Source organism: Phacochoerus africanus, chromosome X (assembly GCF_016906955.1).
Source record: "Phacochoerus africanus isolate WHEZ1 chromosome X, ROS_Pafr_v1, whole genome shotgun sequence".
Classification (NCBI taxonomy): Eukaryota; Metazoa; Chordata; class Mammalia; order Artiodactyla; family Suidae; genus Phacochoerus; species Phacochoerus africanus.
In genome coordinates, this window is record NC_062560.1 from 55,933,761 (window position 1) to 55,955,632 (window position 21,872).

The 21,872-nt window shown below is 47.9% G+C and overlaps 1 protein-coding gene across 3 annotated transcripts; it reads right to left on the reverse strand.

Annotated features, from left to right (window-relative positions):
- Window positions 1-526: 526 nt before the first annotated feature.
- On the reverse strand, window positions 527-20,120 carry LAS1L (LAS1 like ribosome biogenesis factor). Of its 3 annotated transcripts, XM_047764147.1 has the most exons (14): window positions 19,789-20,120; window positions 18,895-19,020; window positions 17,826-17,895; window positions 16,945-17,026; window positions 15,850-16,134; window positions 15,537-15,583; window positions 14,596-14,705; window positions 12,732-12,817; window positions 12,343-12,393; window positions 11,849-12,055; window positions 11,346-11,493; window positions 5,793-6,328; window positions 2,774-2,924; window positions 527-867 (listed from the first exon to the last, which is right to left on the reverse strand). In XM_047764147.1, exons 1-14 carry the CDS (start codon window positions 19,977-19,979, stop codon window positions 744-746), a joined length of 2,214 nt encoding a protein of 737 aa, XP_047620103.1. In that variant the 5' UTR covers window positions 19,980-20,120; the 3' UTR covers window positions 527-743. The 3 variants fall into 3 exon arrangements, with proteins under 3 accessions (XP_047620103.1, XP_047620105.1, XP_047620104.1); XM_047764149.1 differs by lacking the exon at window positions 18,895-19,020; XM_047764148.1 differs by lacking the exon at window positions 12,343-12,393 and having other exon boundaries at window positions 19,789-20,119.
- Window positions 20,121-21,872: the final 1,752 nt, after the last annotated feature.

Sequence of the window (21,872 nt, forward strand, 5' to 3'; positions counted from 1 at the left end):
AGAACACAGTTTATTCATCTTTGTCTCTTGGCAGCTCTGGGCTGACAAGGGAGGCACTCTGAATGTCTGAAGGAACTGGGTGTTCCTTAAGTCGTTCCTTAAGACATTTCTCTGTCCCAATGCCCACAAGAGGGAAGTTCATTCTTCTAGGCAAAAGGAGTAGAAAAGTGACAAAGAAAGAGGTTTCCCTTTGGCTTTCAACTGCTGTTTTGTGTCAAGTGAGAACAGGTAGGGAAATGAGCCAGAATCCTGCTGGGTAAGCGAGCAACAGCGATCTGGGTCTTCCGGCTGTCAGGGAAGTTCTGAGCTTGACTGGGCTCTATGGCCAATAATGTCTCTTCCGGGGCCTGATGCTTCCTAAGCTGGCTCCACATGGCATTTCAATGAGGAGTGAAAACTGTTGTCAGAAAAAAGGTATGAGTGGAAGTGAGCCCAAGGAGCCTAAGGACCCAGCTCCTGCTCAAAGTTCTGTTATGATCCCATCTTCTCTGGAGCCCCCAGAATAAAGGAAAAAGTACACAGCCCCTCACCTCACCAACACCAAAACAACAGTTGCCTATTTATTGTTTTTCAAAACAAAACATATTCAAAATTCCACTATGATGGAAAACTGAGCTGATGCAGCTGTTGCAGGCTGTTTCCTAGGTTGTTTCATGGAGCATCAGGTGCACCAAAGGGAGGGGGGAGAAGGGGGAGGTTGCGGTCCCAGCAGCACTGGGTGAACATCTGCACCAGGGCAGGCATCAGAAGAGCTGCAGGCCAGTTTTGAGTCTGTGAAGTTGGCCCTGGCTCCAGAGAAGGCCTTCCAAGTTGCTGCTGCTGTTGCTGCCATTGCCACTGCTAACACCACAGCTCAGGCCCAGGGTGCTGGAGAGAGAGGGGAGGCGGGTGGTCAGGGAAGGAGGCAGCATTAGGCTTTGGAGGGCCTAAGCGTGCTTGATGTTTATGTCTATATGAGGAGGCCCCCCCATATGCCTGACTTTACAAATATACTTGAACAAACCCAAGAAACCACTTCAAGATGGGCCCCAGGGGTAGCTCTGCCTTCTCATCAGTTGGGGGAGTAGAAAATGAATGGAACTTTTCAAATGAAACTTTATATAGAACCTCAGTACATAAACCAGATTAAAGTAGAGCTATTTGTGCTGAGGTAGGAAAGGGAGACCCACACCACCCCACCTCCAGGACGGTATACTGAAAGTGGCTGTGTTAACAGTATTTCTTCCAAGACCGTTATCTTGGGGACACTGGGCTGGACCTCTTCCACTCCAATAGCTGGTTAAGAGGCCCAAGGCCAGGTTTAAGCTGCAGGGATAGGCTCAGATCCTAACCCAGGACTGCAAAATTACTCTAGGGAGAAGACTGGCTTCTCCCTTCCCTGGCCCTGCTCAGAACACTCCTGCTTCCCCTGCTTCCTGCAGGTCAAAAGTCCTCTCAGGTAGATGAGGGTGACAGCTGAGAGCAAAGCCACCACTCTTCCCCTCAGGCAAATCCAAGGTTATACCACTGCAGCTAAAAAAACCCTTAGAGATGATCTAGCCCCATCCCCTCCCATCACCCACCATCTCATGGACAAGGGAACTGAGGCTCAGAGATGAAAAGGGACTTGCTCAAGGCCACGTAGCCAAGTCGGGGGTAAAGCTGAAACAAGGAGCACAGGTGGGCATGCTCACTCTAGCTAGGTCTCCCTACTACAGGGTGTGGGACTGGGCCTTCTGGATTTAATATCCCTACCTACCCTGATGTTCATCAAGACAGCCTGACTCAAGAGGGAGGAGGTCTGTCTCTAAGACATACATGTGGACCCCACTCCCAACTACAGACCATATGGATACCCCACCTGCCTCCTTTCCTCTGTAAGAGGCCTACTACCCCTGGTCAAGGACAGAGAGTCCATGACACTGCCTTGCGCCTGGCCTCTGGGTTCCACAGCCCTCTTTCTAAATGTCTAAAGGAAAAGGGGCTCATCTCCCAGGAAGCGGGCAGGTGGCAAAGGGACAGACACTGTTTCATGGGCCCACAGAGGTCTCTCTCTGGTACTCACAAGATTCTCCTGGTCACAATGGCCCTGCATTCTGGAATGTACAGGCCCTCTGAACGGGCTCTTTGTGTTACCAGCAGAGCCCCTCAGCAAGAGCTGCTTGGTTCCTGGCTCCCTGATGACACAAGGGCTCCTATGCTTGTGATCCAGAGGCGAGTTTTTGAGGGACAGCATGGAGCCCTGCATAGGCCTTGCTACCAAGATGTCTGGACAGTGCAGGGAGACCTAATGATTATACTGTGCACCTTTGGACAAATCCCTTCCTCTTTCTGGGCCTCAGTTTCTCCTTAGGAACATGAAGAAGTTGGACTAGAGCTGTTCTTGATCTTTTAGGAGTGGTGGACCCTTTAGAGAAATTTATTCAAAACTATGGACCTGTCCTTTCCTAAAATGTATGCACACACATACATAAACACAAACTCTCTTGCTCGCTCTCTCTCACACACACACACACATAAACACCCACAAACTGGATGCAATTTGAGAGGCAGTTATGTGTGGCTGCCTCGCTGGTCTTCCACAATAGGGGCTGGGAGACCTGGCAAGGGCCCAGTCAGGCATTGGAGCTTACACTCTATTGATTTAGGCCCTGACTGGGTATAGCTGCCTCCCCCACCTACCCTACTCTGTGTCCTTCCCTCCTTGTCTCCCTCCCTTCATCCATCCCTTCCACCCTATCTCCTACAGGAGGCAGAGAAAGGGATGAGAAATCCTAGTGCTATGGGTACTCACCTAGTCTTGCATGTTGGGGGTTCCAAACGCTGCTCTAGAACAGGCTGGTCCAAAAGATACATGGTGTCATAATTCTCCAGCATAAGCTCTGCTGGGTCCTCAGTCTGTCCTGGCATTCGGCCTAAGGGGAAGGTGTCCCATCGTACATCTTCTGTGGAGCAGAAGGGGTAAGAGAGGGCTGATCAGCTAGTTCTCAGATGGGTATACAGGCACACCTACCCTGTCCATCCACCCACCTACCTTAGCCTGCTCAGCATAGGATCTCTATGCACCTCCAGCCTCACTCCTCTCTGTGCCATTTCTCATGAGTTCCTCTGTACCTTTGTGTTTCCCACCCTCCACACTCCTCCTTACACTCTTCATGGCCCTTCTTCCCTTCTACGTGTTCATATGCAGCACCCCCACCACAACCCACCCACCCTGCATACCATGCACAACTACAGATATTTTTCTTCCTCTCTGTTCTTCTGCCACTTCCCCAAACATGTTCCTACACAGAAAAAGACAATGACATCTTCATACCTGGCTGTATCACTGCCTCAACTGGTCATCATCATCCCTGTTTACATACACACTCACACTCATGTACATATAGCCTAGAAAGTCTGAATGCCCCAGAATTCTCACTGCACCTCCTTCCCAGACTCAAAGATACCTTAGTGTATCTGAATGTCCTACATATCTTACACATCTACACACAACCTCCACTCCCGCACTGCCCCCCCCCCGCATGTCTTAGTGATGTATCATTTCTTATTGGCTTTGCTTTGAGAGATATACATACCTGCCTACATACCACTTCAGGGTAAACACTCAAAAAAGAGGTATTATGCTCCCCCTGCAAAATCTTGTTGCCCACAAATGCACACACAAACATCCCTTCTCTAGGGAAGGGCTCTCCCACTGCATATCCTTATACTGCCTAAATATACATACATAAACACAGAGACCATATCTTCCACTCAACAAATGCTCCTAGTTTTATTCCTTCCCTCTCATACTTCTCATGCACAGGCACACAAAACAGGAAGCTTAACATCTCTGCATCTCCATATATGTATATATACACATACACAGGAAGCAACAGCAAGGAGGAGAGGGAACGATTTCAATGCCCTAGCCTTTCCACTTTCACAAACCACTCCTCACCCACTTCTTAGATACTCCACTTCAGAATGGACCATACTCCCCACACCCTCTGCCCTATGACTTAAATAACCTCCACCCAGTATTACATTAAGTCCCTTCCTCCTCTTTACATCCAATGTTTTCAAGTGAAGCCTTCACTGGTGAGCCCTTCCAAGTAGATCCAGTTTCTGGCCTCCTCTATCTCCCTGGTATCCAAAGAATTTTCCCTGTCATAATGCCCCTGGTATTCCAGAAATTATCAACTCTGGACTAGCTTTTTATGCTACTCAAAGAATCCCCTGAAGAAAGGTTGTACCACTGCCTGCATATCCCCCCACCTCTGGCTCTCTTACATGAAGGAAGTGGTATCTTTAACTTCCTGGATTGCCCTATGGATACAAAGACACCTTGTATAAGGGACCACTCCCCTCATGTCTGTCAGTGACCTAAACATTTTCCCTCCCCATTACTAACACTCCCAGCCCTGTCTGTATCACTGCCCCTGCCTCTCCAGTCTGATAACACTTGTATGTGTCCTCTCAGTGATAGCACAGACCATACAAACTATCTCTGGATGGCTGTCTCACTGCCTATTCTCGCACCTTTCCATTCTCTCTCACTGAATCCACTTCTCTCCCTCATACAGATATCTCCTGGTCCCCATGGGTCTCAGCAACTCTGCCTCCTCTTCCAAAAACATACATGACCATGTGTGCAAGTATACACAGATGTACATATAGCCTAATTCACATTTTCTCTTTTCACAACCCCTACTTACACACACACACACAATCACAATTCTGCTTGAGTCAAAGACTCTTCCTTTGGCCAATTACAAAGATCCACAAACACAGCCCTCCTTGCCCTAAGAGATTTCTCAGTCACCGTGCCTTGGTTTGTCCAGCATATGCAGGAACACACCCATTCACACACACAGACATAAACATGTTCCCCTCAACCCTAGCACTCAGGGTCTTTATGTCCCAGGCCTTTCACACACAGGTCCACATAAGGGCAAAGACTCCAACTTTCCCCTAAGTTCCTTCACTGCCTTCCCACTTCTCTCTATTACTAGTTTCCCACCCAACACACCCAGGCTTGGCTGTTTGTCCTCCCTTCCCCAGGCTCCATCACACAGGTGTGCCCCATGTCTACCCTTTCTTCCAGTATGTACACATATATACACATACCCATGCGCGCACAGACTGTTCATTCCTTCTGCATCCCCCTGCCTTAAGGTTCCTGCTCCCCAACCTAAATGAGAGCACTCGAAAAACCACCCTTGGGAGGACCAGATTCAAGTTCCACCAACTAACATCCAACCCCTCTGCTCCTTCCCTGCTTTATCTTACTAACTTGTACACTCACCAATAAACTGCACTGCTCCTTATTCTCATCCTTCTGATCTTTCTTCCACTTCCTCTGACTGAATGTCCCTGGGTCCCTTCTTTCTCATACACATAGTAAAATCCTGTCACATTACCACCAGGCCGCCACGTGCCCATACACTCACATATACATAGAAAGCACTATTCTTGGGCTCCCTGCTCCTGATCACTGCACATGAAAAACACACAGAATCATACATAATATCCACTGCCTAACTCTCGCTCTCTGTGTTTTGCTGCCCAATGCCCACACCCACACCAATCCCTCTGAATGTACTCTCTGAATGAGGCAGCTGGCAGCATGATGGTGTTAAGGTCCCTGGCGCTCACATACTCCATCCTAAGGGGGAGGGAAGTCTGCTGTCAAACATACACCAGGCTGCCTCCCAGGTTGGCCTCACTCTGGCTACTTCCCATCTTTTCTCTTGGGCAAAGGGAAGCCTCAAGAGCCAGCCAGAGAGGGAAGAAAGATGTGGGCAGAAAGTGGTTATCAGGCTTCTCACCTGAGCTAACTTGCCATGCAGAGCCCTGCAAAGCTCCTCTTTTCTGGGCCAGCAGTCTTGTATGCTCAGCAGTGGGAGACTCTTCCTCTGCAGAGAAAGGCCCCACCTCCATCCTGTCTTCCTCCTCCTCGTCATCATCATCATCATCATCATCATCATCATCGTTGTCGTCGTCATCATCGTCATCATCTTCTTCCTCCTCCTCCCACTTCTGTTCATTATTTTCTTCTTCTTCTTCCTCCTCTTCCGCCTGGTCTTCCAAGACCTCTTTCTCCTCCTTTTCATCTTCCTTGACATCATTAAAGCTGCCCTGTTTCTCCTGCTGCTGGGCTTCTCCTTCAGGCCCAGAGCTTGAGCCAGCTGGTTTGAGGATCCAATACAGGCTATCTAGTGTGTATGGAGACTTTCCAATGGGGGAAGCCTCTGAGCCCTCCTGTGCCTGGTTGTTTTCTCCACTCTGGGTATAAATAGAACAGATGCGCAGCAGTTTCTCCTGCTCTTGGTCTGGCAGGACCTGACCCATGGCTTTGAAGATGCTGAGCAAAGGGAGGGATGGGATAAGAAAGATTTAAAATCTCAAGTCACTCTATACTCCAACACTTTAGTTTGAATTTGTTCTCTGAGCTTCTAGACCTGCCTCTGAAAGGTGGTACAGTAGATCAGACAGAACACAAATATAAGAGGACCGTGGACTTCATATAATTCATCTCTGTGGCTCATTTCCATTCTCAGTAAAATGAGGATGATAACAACACCTAACTTAGAGGGTTGTTGAGAAACGTAAATAAGATGGATCACACAGAATGCCTGGCACATAGTGAGCATGCAATAAATGATAGCTATTAATCCGTACTGAAATGTTATGCAAATACACAAGCCAGCAAATAGGCCTGCACGGCTGAACATGAGAACGGCAGATCCTTCTCTTTAGCTGAGCAATCTATCCTAAGCTCCAAAGCTATGCCTGGACGTGTGCCGTGCTCCTTCTGCATGGAACACAAAGTATGATCCCTTTTTGGGAGCATCTATAGCCCAGCCAGGAATGGAGGAAAAGAAAAAAAAAGCACCAGCTGACAAGACACAGCAGGATGTGGGAGGGAGGTCAGATGAGCACTGCAGATCTGGACACTACAGGGGCTGAGGGGAGGCATAGACCACAAGGAAGGCAGGAGAACAAGGGAGAGCTTCGTGCAGAGACAAGAGCAAGCACACCGGGCTGTGTGCATGAGGTGAAAGTAGCCTGGTTCAAGGGAAAGGGTTGTGCTGAGGAGCTGTGGGAGAGCAAGAGAAGCCTGTGAAGGTTAAGTGTGTGTGTTGGTGGAGGGGGTCACCTGACATCTCTGAGCACAGGTGAAGGCTTGCATTTCTGAAGATTACCATGGTGTTCATGTGGAAGATAGCCTGAGTAGGGCAGCCTGGAGACAGGGAGACCAGGGAGACTTGGCTGAGGGCTGACCCAGGACACTGGCAGCGGAGACGGGAGTGAGAAAAGCTGTGAAAGACAGTCAGACAGAGAGTAGGGCTTGGTGACCAGATGGTAAGGGGCAAGGAGAAGAGAGTTAAAGATGATGACATCGTGCACACAAAGGACGGCACTAACAGCAAAACCACCAAAAGATACAGAGCCGTTAGGAAGGAGAGCTCCTGGGGAGGAAGAGTGTGAGTACGCCTTACAGAGTCTCACAGAGAACCAGGCACCTACCAGGCACCTGATCACTGCTAGAGGCATGGGTAGGGTGGACAGATGGACAGTTTCCTTCTAGATGTATTGAGTTTGAACCAGATTGTTCACAGAAGGGTCACGTGCTCAGTGGGCCCCAGATGTAGCCTGGCTACACAGGTGTGGTTGCTGGTCACTGGCTGCTGGGGGCAGGGCTGGGAGCTACTGACCCCACTGGGAGACTAGGGGGCCCTCTCGGCAGGGCTAATTTCATATTCCAAGTGGGTACTGGCTCAAATTAAATTGATATGGGCTGGCTGAGGGAAGCTCTCAAAAACCTGCCAGCCTTGTTAATAAGAGGAAAAGCCAGAGAGGAACTTTCTTCCCTCTTACTATGGTCCATTAGCATGATTAATAATAAATATTCCCAGGCAAGATGCCATATTACCACTGTTTATTATTACCTACCCACTCTTGAGCTGTCTAATCTGACCACTGAGGTTCAGGGGTGACAAGAATCTTAAAATCTACCTACTTCCTCAGGTTTGTCTGGTCATAGCTCAGGACTGAGAAGGTCACAGGTCAGGCTGGTGGAAAGAAAGCGGATCTTGGACTCACAAGACCTGGGCCCAAGTTCCTGTCCCACCACCAGCAGAGACTCAATGTCTTTCTTACCTGTCAAATAAGAGTGTAACTATCTCCACCTCCAAAGACTGTTGTGTCAAATGAAATGAAAGAGCTTCTGTGAACAAACACAGTACCATGCCTAACACTTAATCGCCAGTGGTATCTTCTATTTTTCCTCTGGGGAAAACAAATGTCAAGTTCTGTATGTGTAATCTAATGTAGAAAGAGCACAGGAGTAAGCACAGGATATGTAGATTCTGGCTTCTGGCCCTAGCTCTGACTTGCAGACTTGCTACTGACTTGCAGCATAATACCTGGGAAAATCCCATTTCCCAATCTGTGTAATGGGGTGATCATGACTAGGTTCACTTATGATCTGGGAAAGGCAGGATCTGTGCACAAGAAACTGTACCCAAGTGAGCCACTGTTATTGCTGGCATGTGTTGCATCCCTCTGTTATGCTTGGGTTTGGAGATCTCTGTGGTCCAGGCTTCTCCAAGACCAGCAGCTTCCACTCTGCAGGTACTTGGGATTGGAAAGTACCTTGAAGGCCACCTATCTAAACCTCTCCATGCTGCTATTTTCATTCCCTCCCCCCATTACATACATACACATGCCATGTTTTCTTTTTTTTTGGACTTTGAAATTTCCTTTATCTTTTTCTTGCTGGAAGTACCCAAATGCTTCTGAGACTTTTTGGTTCTCCTCCCAATTTCCCACCCATTCATATCACTTCCAGTCTAGAGCACACAAAAACGGGAGATTTGGCTGTTTGGTTCAGTCCCATCTCCTGTCTTGCACTAAGTGATTTTGTCAACAAGGCTACTTTTTTTTTTCTCTTATAAGCTACTACTGTGTCCCAAATGTCATCAAGGTTCGAGAAAGACTTTCTGATTCCATGGGAAGATCAGGGGACTAAGACAGTCTTAGCATCCAGACTCCCACTTCATTTATTCCTCAGGCATGGAGTCCGCTCCCACCAAGCAGCTCTGCTGGCAATAAGACAGCAGAGTACAGTTTAGTTCAACAACATTTACTGAGGACCATTTGGGGCCTGGACTTGTACGGTGTGCTGGGGCACAGATGGCTAATGCAGAGCTCTTGCCCTTGGAAAGTTTAGTCTAACAGAGGAAAGGAGACACTAGGGGACATAGAAACAGCAACACAAAATCTCAGATTTGAGAAGTACTTGAGAGAATCAACATGACAGGGTAGATCTCACCACTGAATGAGATGGAGCAGAGGAGGAAGATCACTTTGTGGCTGAGGTGGAGTAAGATGACCAATGCTCTTTCAGTCACAGTAAGGTACCTGGAGGCCATCCAAGGCGAGATATCTGGTATGCAATCAAATACAAGCAGCTGAATCTTGGGGGAAGGGACTGGACTAGATAAAGAGATTTAGGCCTTGGTACTTTATAGGAACTAGGAAAAAAAAAAGCCCGGGCATTTCAAGGAAGGATTGGTAAAAAGCATCAATGCAGCAGACACAGCAATGGACAAAGGCCCACTGAATTTGGTAAATTAGGTCAAAGCAGCTCTGGAGGTGAATGCCAAATTGTAGCAGCTTGAGGAGTAAGAAGGTAGTGAGGAAATTGAGACTGCTGAGTATAGACTACTCTTTTGAGATGTTTTGATGGGAGGGGGGAAGGAGTGATAAGCTGGTGATAACCAAACAGAGGGATGAAGGGTCAAAAAAAATTTTGCTTGTGTTGGAGTCAATTGTTTTAAGATGACAAAAATTCAGGCGCATTCGCAGGTGAAAAAGCAAGAGCCAGTAGAGCAAACGAGAGGCTGGGGTGAGGCCCCAGTGATGCTGGCAGAGGTAGCTCCAGAGCACAGGTAAAGGAGTAGCCTTTGAGGTTGGGCAAGGCCACCTCATCCGGAGACTGGCAACAATGTTGACAGTAGCGGCAGATCAGTTCAGGAGGGCTGGAACTCATGGAGGGGCCCCTGCTGGAGGCCCTCATGTGCTCTAGGAAGCTAGGGTGAAATGGGAGAGGGGGAGGGGCTGGAGGTAAGTGGAAAGGGTTTAGAACAGTCAGGGAACAGGAGAAAAATTGGGTAGAAAACAAGTAAAAGTTCAGACAAACAAGCAGAACTGAGGCCTGGCCCAAGATTAAAATCATACCTCTGCAGTGGCAGCAATCCGCAGGGCTATGTAGTTTTCTCCAGCAGAGCTCAGCTACCTGGGCTGAGGAGTGGGAGAAGCAGAGTAGGCAGGATCAATTCCAGCTCAGGGGTTTGCACGTCAGATAAGCCAAAGGATAGGCAGAGCTGAGGGTGCTGATGACGGGTGGCTAAAGTGATCAACCACAGATAGGACTGAGGGTAAGCAAGGTTGAGGAAGGTAAGAAATGAAGAGATGGAGGTCTGGATGTAGGCAAAGAGCAGATGTCAAGGGATGCCGACAGTAAGAACTGTAACGACAAGAGAGGGTGGTCACCGAGTGGAATGCTGGCATGTAAGCTTTCAGAGGTGGAAAAGCTCTGAGTGATGGAAATGGGTTTCTGAGTGTAGTGGAGAATGAAGGTCACTGGAGTTTAAGAGCTGCAGTGTCAGATGAGTCACTCAAATGAAACAGCTATCGCTCCAGAAAGCAGGAAGACAACTGAGTGATGAAGCCTTCCATGAGTATGAGGGAAGTGGCTTGGGTCAGGAAATGACAGAAAAAAGGAAAGGGAGACAACCACATATATTTATAGGAACCAGTGTAATATTCAGATTAACCATAGCACCCAGGGTGGATTGGGTAAGGGGGAATCACAGGAGGTATGGTTATCATGATAGGCTGGGGCAGAATCAGAAAGATCTTTGAGTATCAGGCTCAGAAGCCTAGACATCATTAAGAAGGCAATAGGGAGCCACTGAAGGGTTGTTAAGCACCTACAAGAGGTATATTTGGGGAAAATAATAGAGATAGCACTGGGCATAGAGTCAGAAGAATAGGTTCAATAATAAATAGCAGCTACCATTTATTGTGCACTTACTCTGTACAGGCCACTGTGCTAAGCACTCTGCAGGTGGGAGGATGTCTTGCCCATTTTCATATTGGACTCAGTTCAGCCTTGTCTCAGGCTGTGTGATCTTAGGCAAGAATAACCTAACCCTTCCCTCTCTGGGACTCAGTTTTCTCATCTGTTAGTAGGAGGGGGATAGAACTAGGTGTCCTTGCAAGGGTTTGTCCAACTCTGCCATTTCAGGGCTGTGTAGCCCTGAGGCTTTCAGGGTCTCACCCTCTTACCGGATGGAATTCAAGAGACTTACAGCTGAAGGAGTTGGGGGCTGGCCCAGCAAGGTGAGCCCAAGCAGGACTCGACCACCTGGGGCCAGTCAAGGGTAGCAGAGCAGTTGAATAGCCTCCAGCTCCTTCTTGCTTCCCACTGGCTTGCAGAAAATCGGCGGGCGTTCCGGCCTGAGAGAGAAGAGAGGGCCTGAGGAGAAGGAACTAGAAAGCCCCCCTCCCAATCTTGTACCTTGAAAAGATTGGCCCTATCCCTCCCCGTACCCCCAGACTTCAACTCCCAACTCTATACCTCCCAAATGCTCAAAGCATTCAGGGCTCTTTGCCCCAGCCCGGTTTACTTGGCTCTGAGAAGAAAAATGTGAAGGGAGATTTGTCCACTGCTGCTGCAGGGCCTCTTGGGCAGACCTAACACTTTAACAAGGGATGTGTCCACCAGGTTCTACACAGCTGAGAGCTGAGGACAGTTGCAGATGCTCCTGACTGGGCTGCATTAGGCCCTGGGGCTAGGGCTAATCTCCCTCACCAGTCTTGGTGTTAGCCACGATCAGTTCAACAGTCCATCTGAGGACGTAGGTGGGCCGGATCCCGGTGTCCCCTAAGGCTGGCAGCTCAGACAGCATCCTCTCCAGCAGGGCCTGTGTGAAGGTCTGGGAGTGCAGGCCCCTGAGCAGGGGCTGCCAGAATTGAGAGAATGGCTTTGGCACCAGGACGTCACTCAAGTCTATGTTTTCTGGTTTATGAGAAACAACAATTGACAGGAAAAGGGGAGGAAGGGAGGGAGGGAGGAGAGGAGCAGAGAAGAGGGCGAGAAAGGGAAAGAGGGGAGGGAGGGAAGGTGAGAGGGAGAAGAAGGGCCCCACCAGCAACAACAGAGTTGCCACCGCAGAACAGGAGAAAAGAGGAGAGCAGAACAGTGGGGAGAAAAACCAGTTAGTGTTTGGCAAACAACTGACTCAAAATGAGAGTATAAAAGAAAAAAGAACTCTCGTTCTAACTTTAGCTTTGCCAATAACTCACTGTGTGACTTTGGGTCAGTACCTTCCCCTCTCTGGACCTCAGTCTGCCCATCTGTAACATGAGGATGTTGGACTAGATGACCTCACAAGGCCCTTCCAGTTTTGCTGTTCTAGCTCTCTAGCAAGTGGCTAAATCACAATTAACATAGCACAATAACATTAAGATCCCCACCCCCACCCCACCCCATCCCACCCAATTCCAAGAATAGCCCAACAACTGCTTATCAATGGGATTACATGTTCTGTTCAGCCAAGAGGGGCTTCCAGTAGGTATGGAATGGTGTAAGAAACAGCCCTTACCCCCTAGTCCAGGGCCACCCAGCCCACCCCTGATGTTCTTGCCCAGGATACACATTACCCTAAGGCTGCAGTGAGCTTCCAGGACCCTACCTTCATAGTCTATCTGCAAAGCTGCCAACTGTTCAAATGTGGGGATAAGAAAGCCGTCATCCAGAAAAGCATCTAGCACAGCATCCCTGGAGCAAGAGGACACTTAATTAAGTAAACTGAAGCAGGCAGAAGATCCTTTCCAACTCCCCTATCCCCTCCTAAGGCAGCTAATATCTCTGGGTCAAAGGGAAAACCAGTACGGGATAGGGGAGAAGGAAGGCAGTTGAGAGATGGATCTTAGGCTTGAGATATGAGGCAGGGGCTGAGCCAGAGACTGGGATCAATGGGTTTTAAACAAGCATTTACTGAGCACCTGCTAATCTAAGGACTATAACAAGGGCAGCAGTGGCTGAACAAGCCTGAAAGCACAGGTGGAAAAAAGTCTCAGGCCCACAAAGGAATTAAATACTTGAGGTCACAGGTTCAAGGGCTTTTACACTATAGTTCCTGTTCAGTCTTTGTTTCTCTTGACAGTCCTCTAGTCTCCTACCCCTTTCCCTGGCTGCACTCTTTTAGATCTTAGAAGCAGAAACTTTGGAGACTCAGTTACTAGACTAAGTATTATCCTCATTCCTAGGGACTCCAAGAACCCAGAACTAAGATACAGAGGTTGAAAGCACAAGCTGTAAAGGTAATCCCTCATCTCTATCTAGGCTCAAATCAAAACCAGCAACAGCCAGGTAGCTGTCTCCTCCAGAGGCAGAAGTTCCCTATGAGAAGGTCTGCTAGCTGACTGGGCAGAGAGGGAGAACAAGAGTTCCCAAGATATCTAAATGTCTAAAGGGTCATCATGCTCAGATCCCCCCCTCTACCAGCTATCTTTCCATCCATCTTTCATCTCCTCAGGTCAGTATGTATGTATGTATGTGTGTGTGTGTATCCCTTTGCTATGTGTATATATTTGCTGTCTGTATATATCCCTTTGCTGTATGTATGTTTGCTTTACGTGTGTGTGTGTGTGTGTGTGTGTGTGTGTGTGTGTATCCCTTTGCTGAAAGATAGAGCCAAGAAACCTGGACTAAAAGACATTGATAAAACACCTTTAGAGCCAGTGGCATCCTGGAAATAAAGAAAATGCCAGGGGCAATCCTAACCTGCACTGCAAGCTCCCACCGAGGCCCACTCTGCCACCTACATCACTTCCTATATTCTCTGTTCTATCCCAGATTCTTTCTAACCTCTTTCCAAAGGACTTTCCAGCTGGATTTAGGTAGCAAGTCCCAAAGAGCCAGAAGGAAACAAATGGATAGATAGACACTGTCTGCTCTAGACTGCACCATGTACTATTTGGAGGAAAAAAGAAGGCTTGTGGCCATGCTGGGTGGGCCAGTGGAGACTTACTCTTTCAAGGATCCAGGCCCTAGAAAAGCCGTTCTTCTGTGCCCCCGCCCCCCGCCCACCCAACCACAACTATTCAGGGGATGATGATACTCTCCAATAGCAGTTCAAAAGAAGAGATGAGCAGTGCCAACCCCAAAATCTTTACCTCAAAATCAGACAAGGGAGAGGCGGCAAAAAAGCAAAGGATTAAGGGCTTTTCCTAGTTGCCAGGAGCTCCATATACCACGGGACAAAGAAGAACAAAGGTGGCCAGGGAATTGATGACAGTAGACATTGCTGCTCCTGGACATTTCAGTGACTCAGAATAGGCAACCCCCACCTGGTAGCTGGCAGGGCTTGGGGAAGAGGATCATGAATAATGCATGGTCACCCATCAGGGGTGCGGGGGGGGGGGGGTGGTCAGGATTACCCCTGGGATTGCCTACAGCAGAGGTTGGGAAGCTGGGATATGAAAACCAATTTCAGTGAGACTGTTATGCTCTACCCTAGAGAGTAGGCAGCCCTGAATTACTTAGTTACACACCTGTTCTCCCATGTAATGCCCTTGAGCTCTGCCAGGATGCATTCTACAGGTGGGGACAGGTTATTCCATGCCTTAATGGCCTGAGGTAAATACCTAAATTTCTCCAGCACCTGCAGGCAAAGAGGTTTCCATCAGGAGGATGGTTCAGCCAGGCAACCCTCCCCCGCCCCTCCAGGATCCCTTCTCACAGGACATCTCAGCACCTCCCTTTAGAGGATAGGGCAGGGGATGCAGAGGTGGGCCCATAACTCCCCTATTGGCCCCTCAACTAAGATATCCTGACTGTTAAACTCCAGGCATTCTTATTTCCCTTCTTCCCCATCCCCCCAAACTCCCCAAGGATCCTAATAACCAGTTAACCCAATACTGAGATATTCAATGAGGGCATGTGGTTGGAGTTGGGGAAAAACCCTTAGATCAAGGGGTGAAGGGAAATAATCAATGGGTTATGGGAGAAAGTGAATCAGGAGACCTAGGTTCTAATCTTGGTTCTATCACTAACTGCATATGTGACCTTGGACCAATCCCTTCACTCATCCATGGCATCAACTTCTTCATCTGTGAGAAGGAAGGGTTGAGCTTCTAAGCTACCTCCCTTCCTGCTAAAACAGCATCCCTCAAGCTCACCTGATCTAGGAAGGTTCCCCTGGGAGCCATCTGCTGATCAGCTGCAGTACTGCAGGGCAATGCAATCACCTACACCCAGTTGTTCCCTACCACCCAGTGGGGATGATTATCCAAAAACTCCCATCATCTGCTCCCTTCCATTGGTGGATCAGCCAACTGGACTCTGTTCCTCTTGTCTCCTTCCTATTTCCCCCCTCTCTCTTTCCAATCATTTTCTTTCAAATTCCTTCTCAGGACTTTTCTCAGGTAGCTGGAAAGAGAGAAGATATGGCTGGGGCAGGTAAGAACAGGCCAAATCAAGGGCACATACGTACCTTAAACTGCTCCTCTTCATAGGATACAAGCAGTTCTCGGGCTCTTTCTGAAAACGCAATAGGGAAATAGTTAGGGCAGCCAGCCCTGGGCCCTGCTCCTGATGGAATTTTAAGCCCCCTCACCTCATTTCTTGAGCTGTAAATTGGGAAACTCAAATTCTTGGCTCTCATGCTTCACAGGCTCAAGGAAGATGGTCTGTGACCACAATTTTTTCCCAAAGGAAATGATGAGCCAGGGAAATAACCAGTGTCAACCATAAGCCTGAGTCTTCCAAGCTCATGGGCCCCTTTCTGCACTTCCAAGGACACCTACCATACAACTCTTTATGTCTCTGAGCCTTTTGCCATTGTGGATCAACCTCTTTGTTGCCTTCGCTGTCTCCATCAGCCCTGACATCCAGCTCTGCACCTTTCTCCTCATCCTTAGGCTCTGGTTTCTGTTCTGTGATGTCATCAACAACAATGTTTTTATCTTCCTCTTGTTCTTCTTCATCTGTCTCTTCCCTGTCCTCCTCCAACTCCCAGGTCTCTCTCAGGCTGTTCTCTAGCTGGCGGCACCAGTAGGTCTTCTGAAGCCAATCCAGGACAAAGTAACAGCCTAAGGGGGAGAGGAAGGCAGGCAGTGCCACAGTAGCAGCCACAGGCAAGCAGCTCCTAGCTGGTCCCCAGCCTCATTTGTCCCAGGGAAGAGGCTTGGATCCAAGAAGGCACAAATCTCAGATATCTACAAATAGCCCTTCTTGCTCTGGCTTAGCCCCCTGTTCCTTGCCTCCTCTCACTCACCAGACATTTCCTAGAAAAAACTAACACAAGACTTGAACACGGGATGCTAAAAATGGCAGAGGGCTAGCAAGTAGAATAGGGACACAGCACCACCAGCTAGTTGCATGGCCTTAGCCCAGTCTTTCATTTTCTAGACCTGCTTCCCCAACATGAAGGGGCTAGGCAGAATCAGGGTTTCTTAGCTGGGACAGGTTGTCCAAAAACCTCTGGGTTCAATACATTTGACGGCTCACACCTCTCAACCCACTCACCTCCATTTCCCTCCTTAGGCACAAAATTTAAAGTTAACTGAGTCAAAACAGGATCAGAAGAGTACCCTACCAAGCTATATTGGAGCTCAAAGCAAAAGGAGAAATCAGTAATACAAAGTATTTTTATTTAAAATTTTTGATATTTTATTCATCATGGAGTTTTTTTCTGTATTAAAATATTATTTATCTTGATTACTGAGCTTTTGACACCCTTTTAAAATTTGTATCCAATGTAAGTGCCTCACTTGGCTCAGCCTAGTCTTGGCTCTGATCCCAGTGAAGACCCTCCTTCCCTCTCTCTCTTCCCATAGTGTCAGCCAGCCCAGGCATCTGGGCTTAGCTATACTAGCTAGGTATACTCCCTGGGGACTCACCCCTGCGGCAGTCATTTATATGAGGCATTTTCTTGTGGGTCAACTCATGGCGAAGTTCAACAATCCAATCTGGAATGTTCACCTGATTGGGGGAGGGCATGAGTGTAGAAATTAGAAAATATTAAAGCTGAATGGACCACAGAGATTAATTAGCCTGCCTTCTCCTCATTTCATAGACAGAGAAAGTGAGGTCCTGAGAGAAAGTTCCGATCTTAGAAGCAGAGCCAAGATTAGAAACCAGGTCTTCTGATTCTTTTTATGCACTGTAGAGGTGATCTTGAAAATCAGAAAACACTGCCAACTACCCTCCTCCAACGAAGAGAGTCCTGCGAATGAGCATTAACAATCACTTTTTCCAGCCTCCCTCTGCCTTGTCTGTACCAGTCCCTCTCCCAGGGTACCCTCTACCACCCTTTCCCTCCTTATTTCCTCCAAGACTTCTTCCAGGAAGCTTCTCTTGATGGCTGAGAACCTGGCTGCCCTCTAGGTTTCTACTCATTTCACATACTCACTCAGGGTAGGGATGTCCGGCATGTTCACCCTGCTTGGCTGAGTCTGTCTCCTCCCTCACTGTCAGCAACCAGAGGGCAGGCAGTTTAACTGCCATCTCTTTCTTGTCCCATTCTAGTGGCTCATTGGGGTGCCTCAGCTTCACCTGGGCTACTCCCAGCAAGCTGGGCAGGCCAAGCCCACTAAAGATAGCAGCCATGAGCAAGGGTAAAAGACCACTTCCAAGGTGGAAGCTGAGGCTCTGGGGTTCTTGCTGGACTTGGCTGATAATGGTAAGATGAGCTAGTGTGACTGTGTACCCACATCACCCCATGCCCCATTTAGTGAGTCCTGTTGGGGAGAGAGAATTGAGCAAGGCTACTCATACGCACCTCCTGAGCCAGGAACTTGAGGGGTAGCTTGACAAACTTTGTCTTCCTCTCTGAGATAAGGTTCACAAACCTAAGTTTGGGGGAGAAATAAGTGGCACAGCCCAAGTAACTGTTTAATTCAAACCAACGGGGCTTCAAAGCACCTTGCTGAGTTACTGACACCTTGAATTTTCACAACCTTTCCAATGACTGTTCTGTCCTGTTCTTATAGTTGGTGTCAGCCAGAGCAGGAATGGTTCCATCCAGTCAACATTTACTGAGAGGCTGCCCTGTACTGAAGCCATGCAGATGAATAAAGACACTGCTCTGGCCTTGAAGAGTTCAGTTTAGGATAAATAATCATAACATAATACAACACATTACCCTAGAACATAATGTGTTATAAATGCTAGAACAGAGGACTATATCAAATGATGGAGAAGGCACAGCTAAATGATGGAGAAGGCAAAAAGAGCTAGGGAGGACCTCAAGGCAGACAAAGGGAACAACAGTATTAGATAAGCAAAAAGACTCTGACAGATGAGAAGACTCAGAGGCAACCTTTTTCCTGATGTGCATGAGACAGCTAGAACCACTCTGAGTCACTCTGTAAGTCAGGAACTCCCGGGCCATTTCCACAACTCAGCAATCATTCAGTGTTTGTAGAGAGAATGGGAAAAGAGTAGTGCTAGGTATAGATTGGGATAGGATTAGAAAATCCACATTAAGGACATTGAACCATTTAGGAAACTTCCTCAGGTGAAAGAATTAAAGGGGGAAAAATACACTGTCAAAGCTAGAAGAGACCCACAGAGATCACTTGGTCTGACTCACCCCCACCCTACATTCCAAAGAAAGGGGGAAAAAAAAACAGAAGAGAGAAGGCTTTCAGGAAAGAAGAGGGATGAATGTCTGTTAACAGGGGGTATCAAAAGCTGTTAAGTTAAGCAATCACAGGGTGACCCATACACAGGGACACACAATACCTTCTGCTTCACGTAGCAACCAAAACCAGACTTTGCTTATCATGTGCTACCCCCACACTCCCACCCGCAAAGCCACCCCCTACCCCTACCCATGTAAGTCTTACCTGACCAATGCCATGCCATAGAGCAGTCTAAGTTCATCAGTGCCCAAGCCACCAGTTACATCCATGAGCTTACAGCGTACCAGGTCAGCAGTAGAAGCCACTGCCAGGGGGAGTTCGTTGCCTAACCTAAAGGGCCACAGTCCAGCACCATCATAAAGGTCCCTTATACTGGCCCACCCTCCACCTCAGGGCCTAGGTTTCTGTAGGCTATTCCAATTATATACTGGCTCAAAAGCATATAGACAGACACAAATTAAGAAGGTAGGAAGAGGGAGGGTTATGTCCAGCAATTACATACGGCATGAGAGGCTGGTTAAGATATACACAGGATATCTAACTGCTACACAATCAATGAACAATTAAGTTTGGGTACTCCTCTTTCTTTCACCCTGAAACCCTCAACTCATTCAGCTAAAAAAGACCTTATTCTTAGATACATTAGCCCCTTATCTGCTCCCAACTGAATCTTACCTTCTGTACTGAAGCACCCCATTCAAATACGGTTTTGCAGGCAAGCTCCCCCAATCCCCACCTTCTTAATTCAAATCGAAAATCCACTCTAGAGTGCTACTCCTTAAGCCCTGGCTGGCTCAGCCACACGGGTCCCTCCAGAACCCACCCAAAGATGGGAGAAGGTTAGGGATAAAGCTCACTGATTTGACAAAAGGGCTGTCGAGGCACACCCCTTTTCTTTCCGCAAACGGGATTAGTGCCAGAGCTTGGCTGCGACCTTCCCACAGGAACTTGGGAGAGGGGCGATGTCCAAACCACTTGTAGGGGGACGACTAGGCATTTAGAAGATTGGTTAAGAAAGCCTTAAGCAAATCCTACAAATGAAGAGGTGAAGTACCACCAGCGCGCTGCAAGGAGGGCTAACTAAGCCTGCCGCCTTACCTGCTTCTCCACACGGTGATGCGGTTCAGCGCGTACCGCTGCAATTTATGGTCGTCACAGAACAGATACACGGTCACCTGATCCCACTCGGCCCTACTAAGCCAAGCGACCACGACACGCTGGGCCCAGAGTGGCGACAACCCTTTCTCTTTGACGGACTTTCCGCACCAAGCACTCCACACGCGATCCATCCCCAGAGGACCCAAACCCGGTTCAGTCCAGGATCCCCACGAGACACCGGGCCGGACGCCAGAAATTGTGCCCCCGCACTCCGAACTAACTTCAGCTCAACGTGCTACCCTCACTCCAGCCCCACCACCAGCCAATGGGAGAGCGTGACCCCGACGCAAGCCCGCCTTCCAGCGTTAGCGTAGCAAATCGAAACGCGAGAACTGGAGGCCAACCGAACCGCAAGTTGCGGGAACAGCCTAGCCGAAACGACAGGAAGTGTTCTTTCCTCAAAGCAACCGTATCAGCTTCAGGCGTTAGTCTCAAAGGTTCCGCTAATTTCCTGGTTAAGAGGCTCCTGTCCCAGACCCAGAGGGAGTGCAGGAGGAATTTTAGTTTGCGCTCCTTGGCAGGAGGGGGTAGGGATTGCGGTCGTCCAGTGTACTGGAAATGCACTGATGTTTTTTCATTGCTATGAATCAGTTCCTGACTGATAAAACAATATTGACCCTGAAGCAAGACTGCAGAGCAAATATCTAGTATTTTAGAAGTTCCCCTTGTGGCTCAGAGGTAACGAACCCGGCTAGTATCCACGAGGTTTCGGATTCGGGGTTCAATCCCTGGGTGAACCCGAGCTGCTGTGTAGGTAGCAGAAGCAGTTCGGATCTGGCCAGTTGCTGTGGCATGGGCTTGCAGAAGCCGCTGGGATTCAACCCCTAGCCTGGGAACTTCCATATGCCATGGGTGTGGCCCTAAATTTTTTTTTTTAATAAAAAATAAAATGAAGTATCTAAGTATCCAAAGTTGGGTTAAAAAAATTGTCTGGTTTTTCACATTTGTACAGGAGGGACTTAGACTGGGTGATCTCTACGTTGTTTTCCAGAGCTGAAAATTGTCAGATTTTACTCTGCCAGCATCCCACTGCTATGTTGGTTTCAACATCCACAAAGTTAGACTTAGTTCTTCTGCACAATTCCTTGAGATTCTGGAGTTCAGGGGCAGGGGTGTGTGTGTGGCAATATTATGATTTTACAGGTATGATTTTAGCCCTTCTGATTTTACAGGTTGGCTAAAATATGTTCAAAACTGTCCCAATCCTTCTCACAAGAATTATTTTCTGATCTAACACTTGAGAGAACTGTTAATAACACTCTACCAGCATCACTGGGAGTAACTCTTTTTCACATTACAACAATAAATTCCACTCCATTCTCCATATGCACTTCTTTCTCCAGCCAGCTTCTCCTAAGATCTAGTCTGCCCACGATTATTGAATGATAGTCATTCTATCCTGAGTAAACATGCCAAGCAGTAGGTCAAGTGTCTTCAAGAAACCAGATAACCTTTCCACATTTGGGATATTGACTGTGTTCAGGCAAAGACAGGGAAATGACTTATATGACTCTTTATGATCCAATCCAGTCAAAGGAGCTGTCAGGTCTGCAGGAATCATTCATGAACATTTTGGTGGTTTAGACATTACTTTTGGTTAGTACTTTTCAGGTTAAGGGCCCTATCCTTCCCCTTTCCATCCCCACAAATCTGAAGTTCTCTCTATTCCACGTGTTCTAAGAAAACTTGACCAAAGCACATAAAAAGAGTATCATGTCTAATATGTGGCAAATTAAGCCTGAGACCTATTGCAAATGAGGAATTACTGGACCAAGTCTGATTTGAAGAGGCACTATATTAATTTCCTGTGCCGCTATAACAAATTTCCACAAACTTGGTGGCTTAAAATAAAAGAAATTTTCTCATAGTTCTGGAAGTCATAAGTCTAAAATCAGTATTATTTTACTGAAATCCAGGTGGGTTGGCAGGGGAAAATCCATTCCTCATTTTTTCCAGCTTCTGGAGGCTAATGGCATTCCTTGGCTTGTAACCACATCATTCCAATCTTCGAGACCAGCATCTCC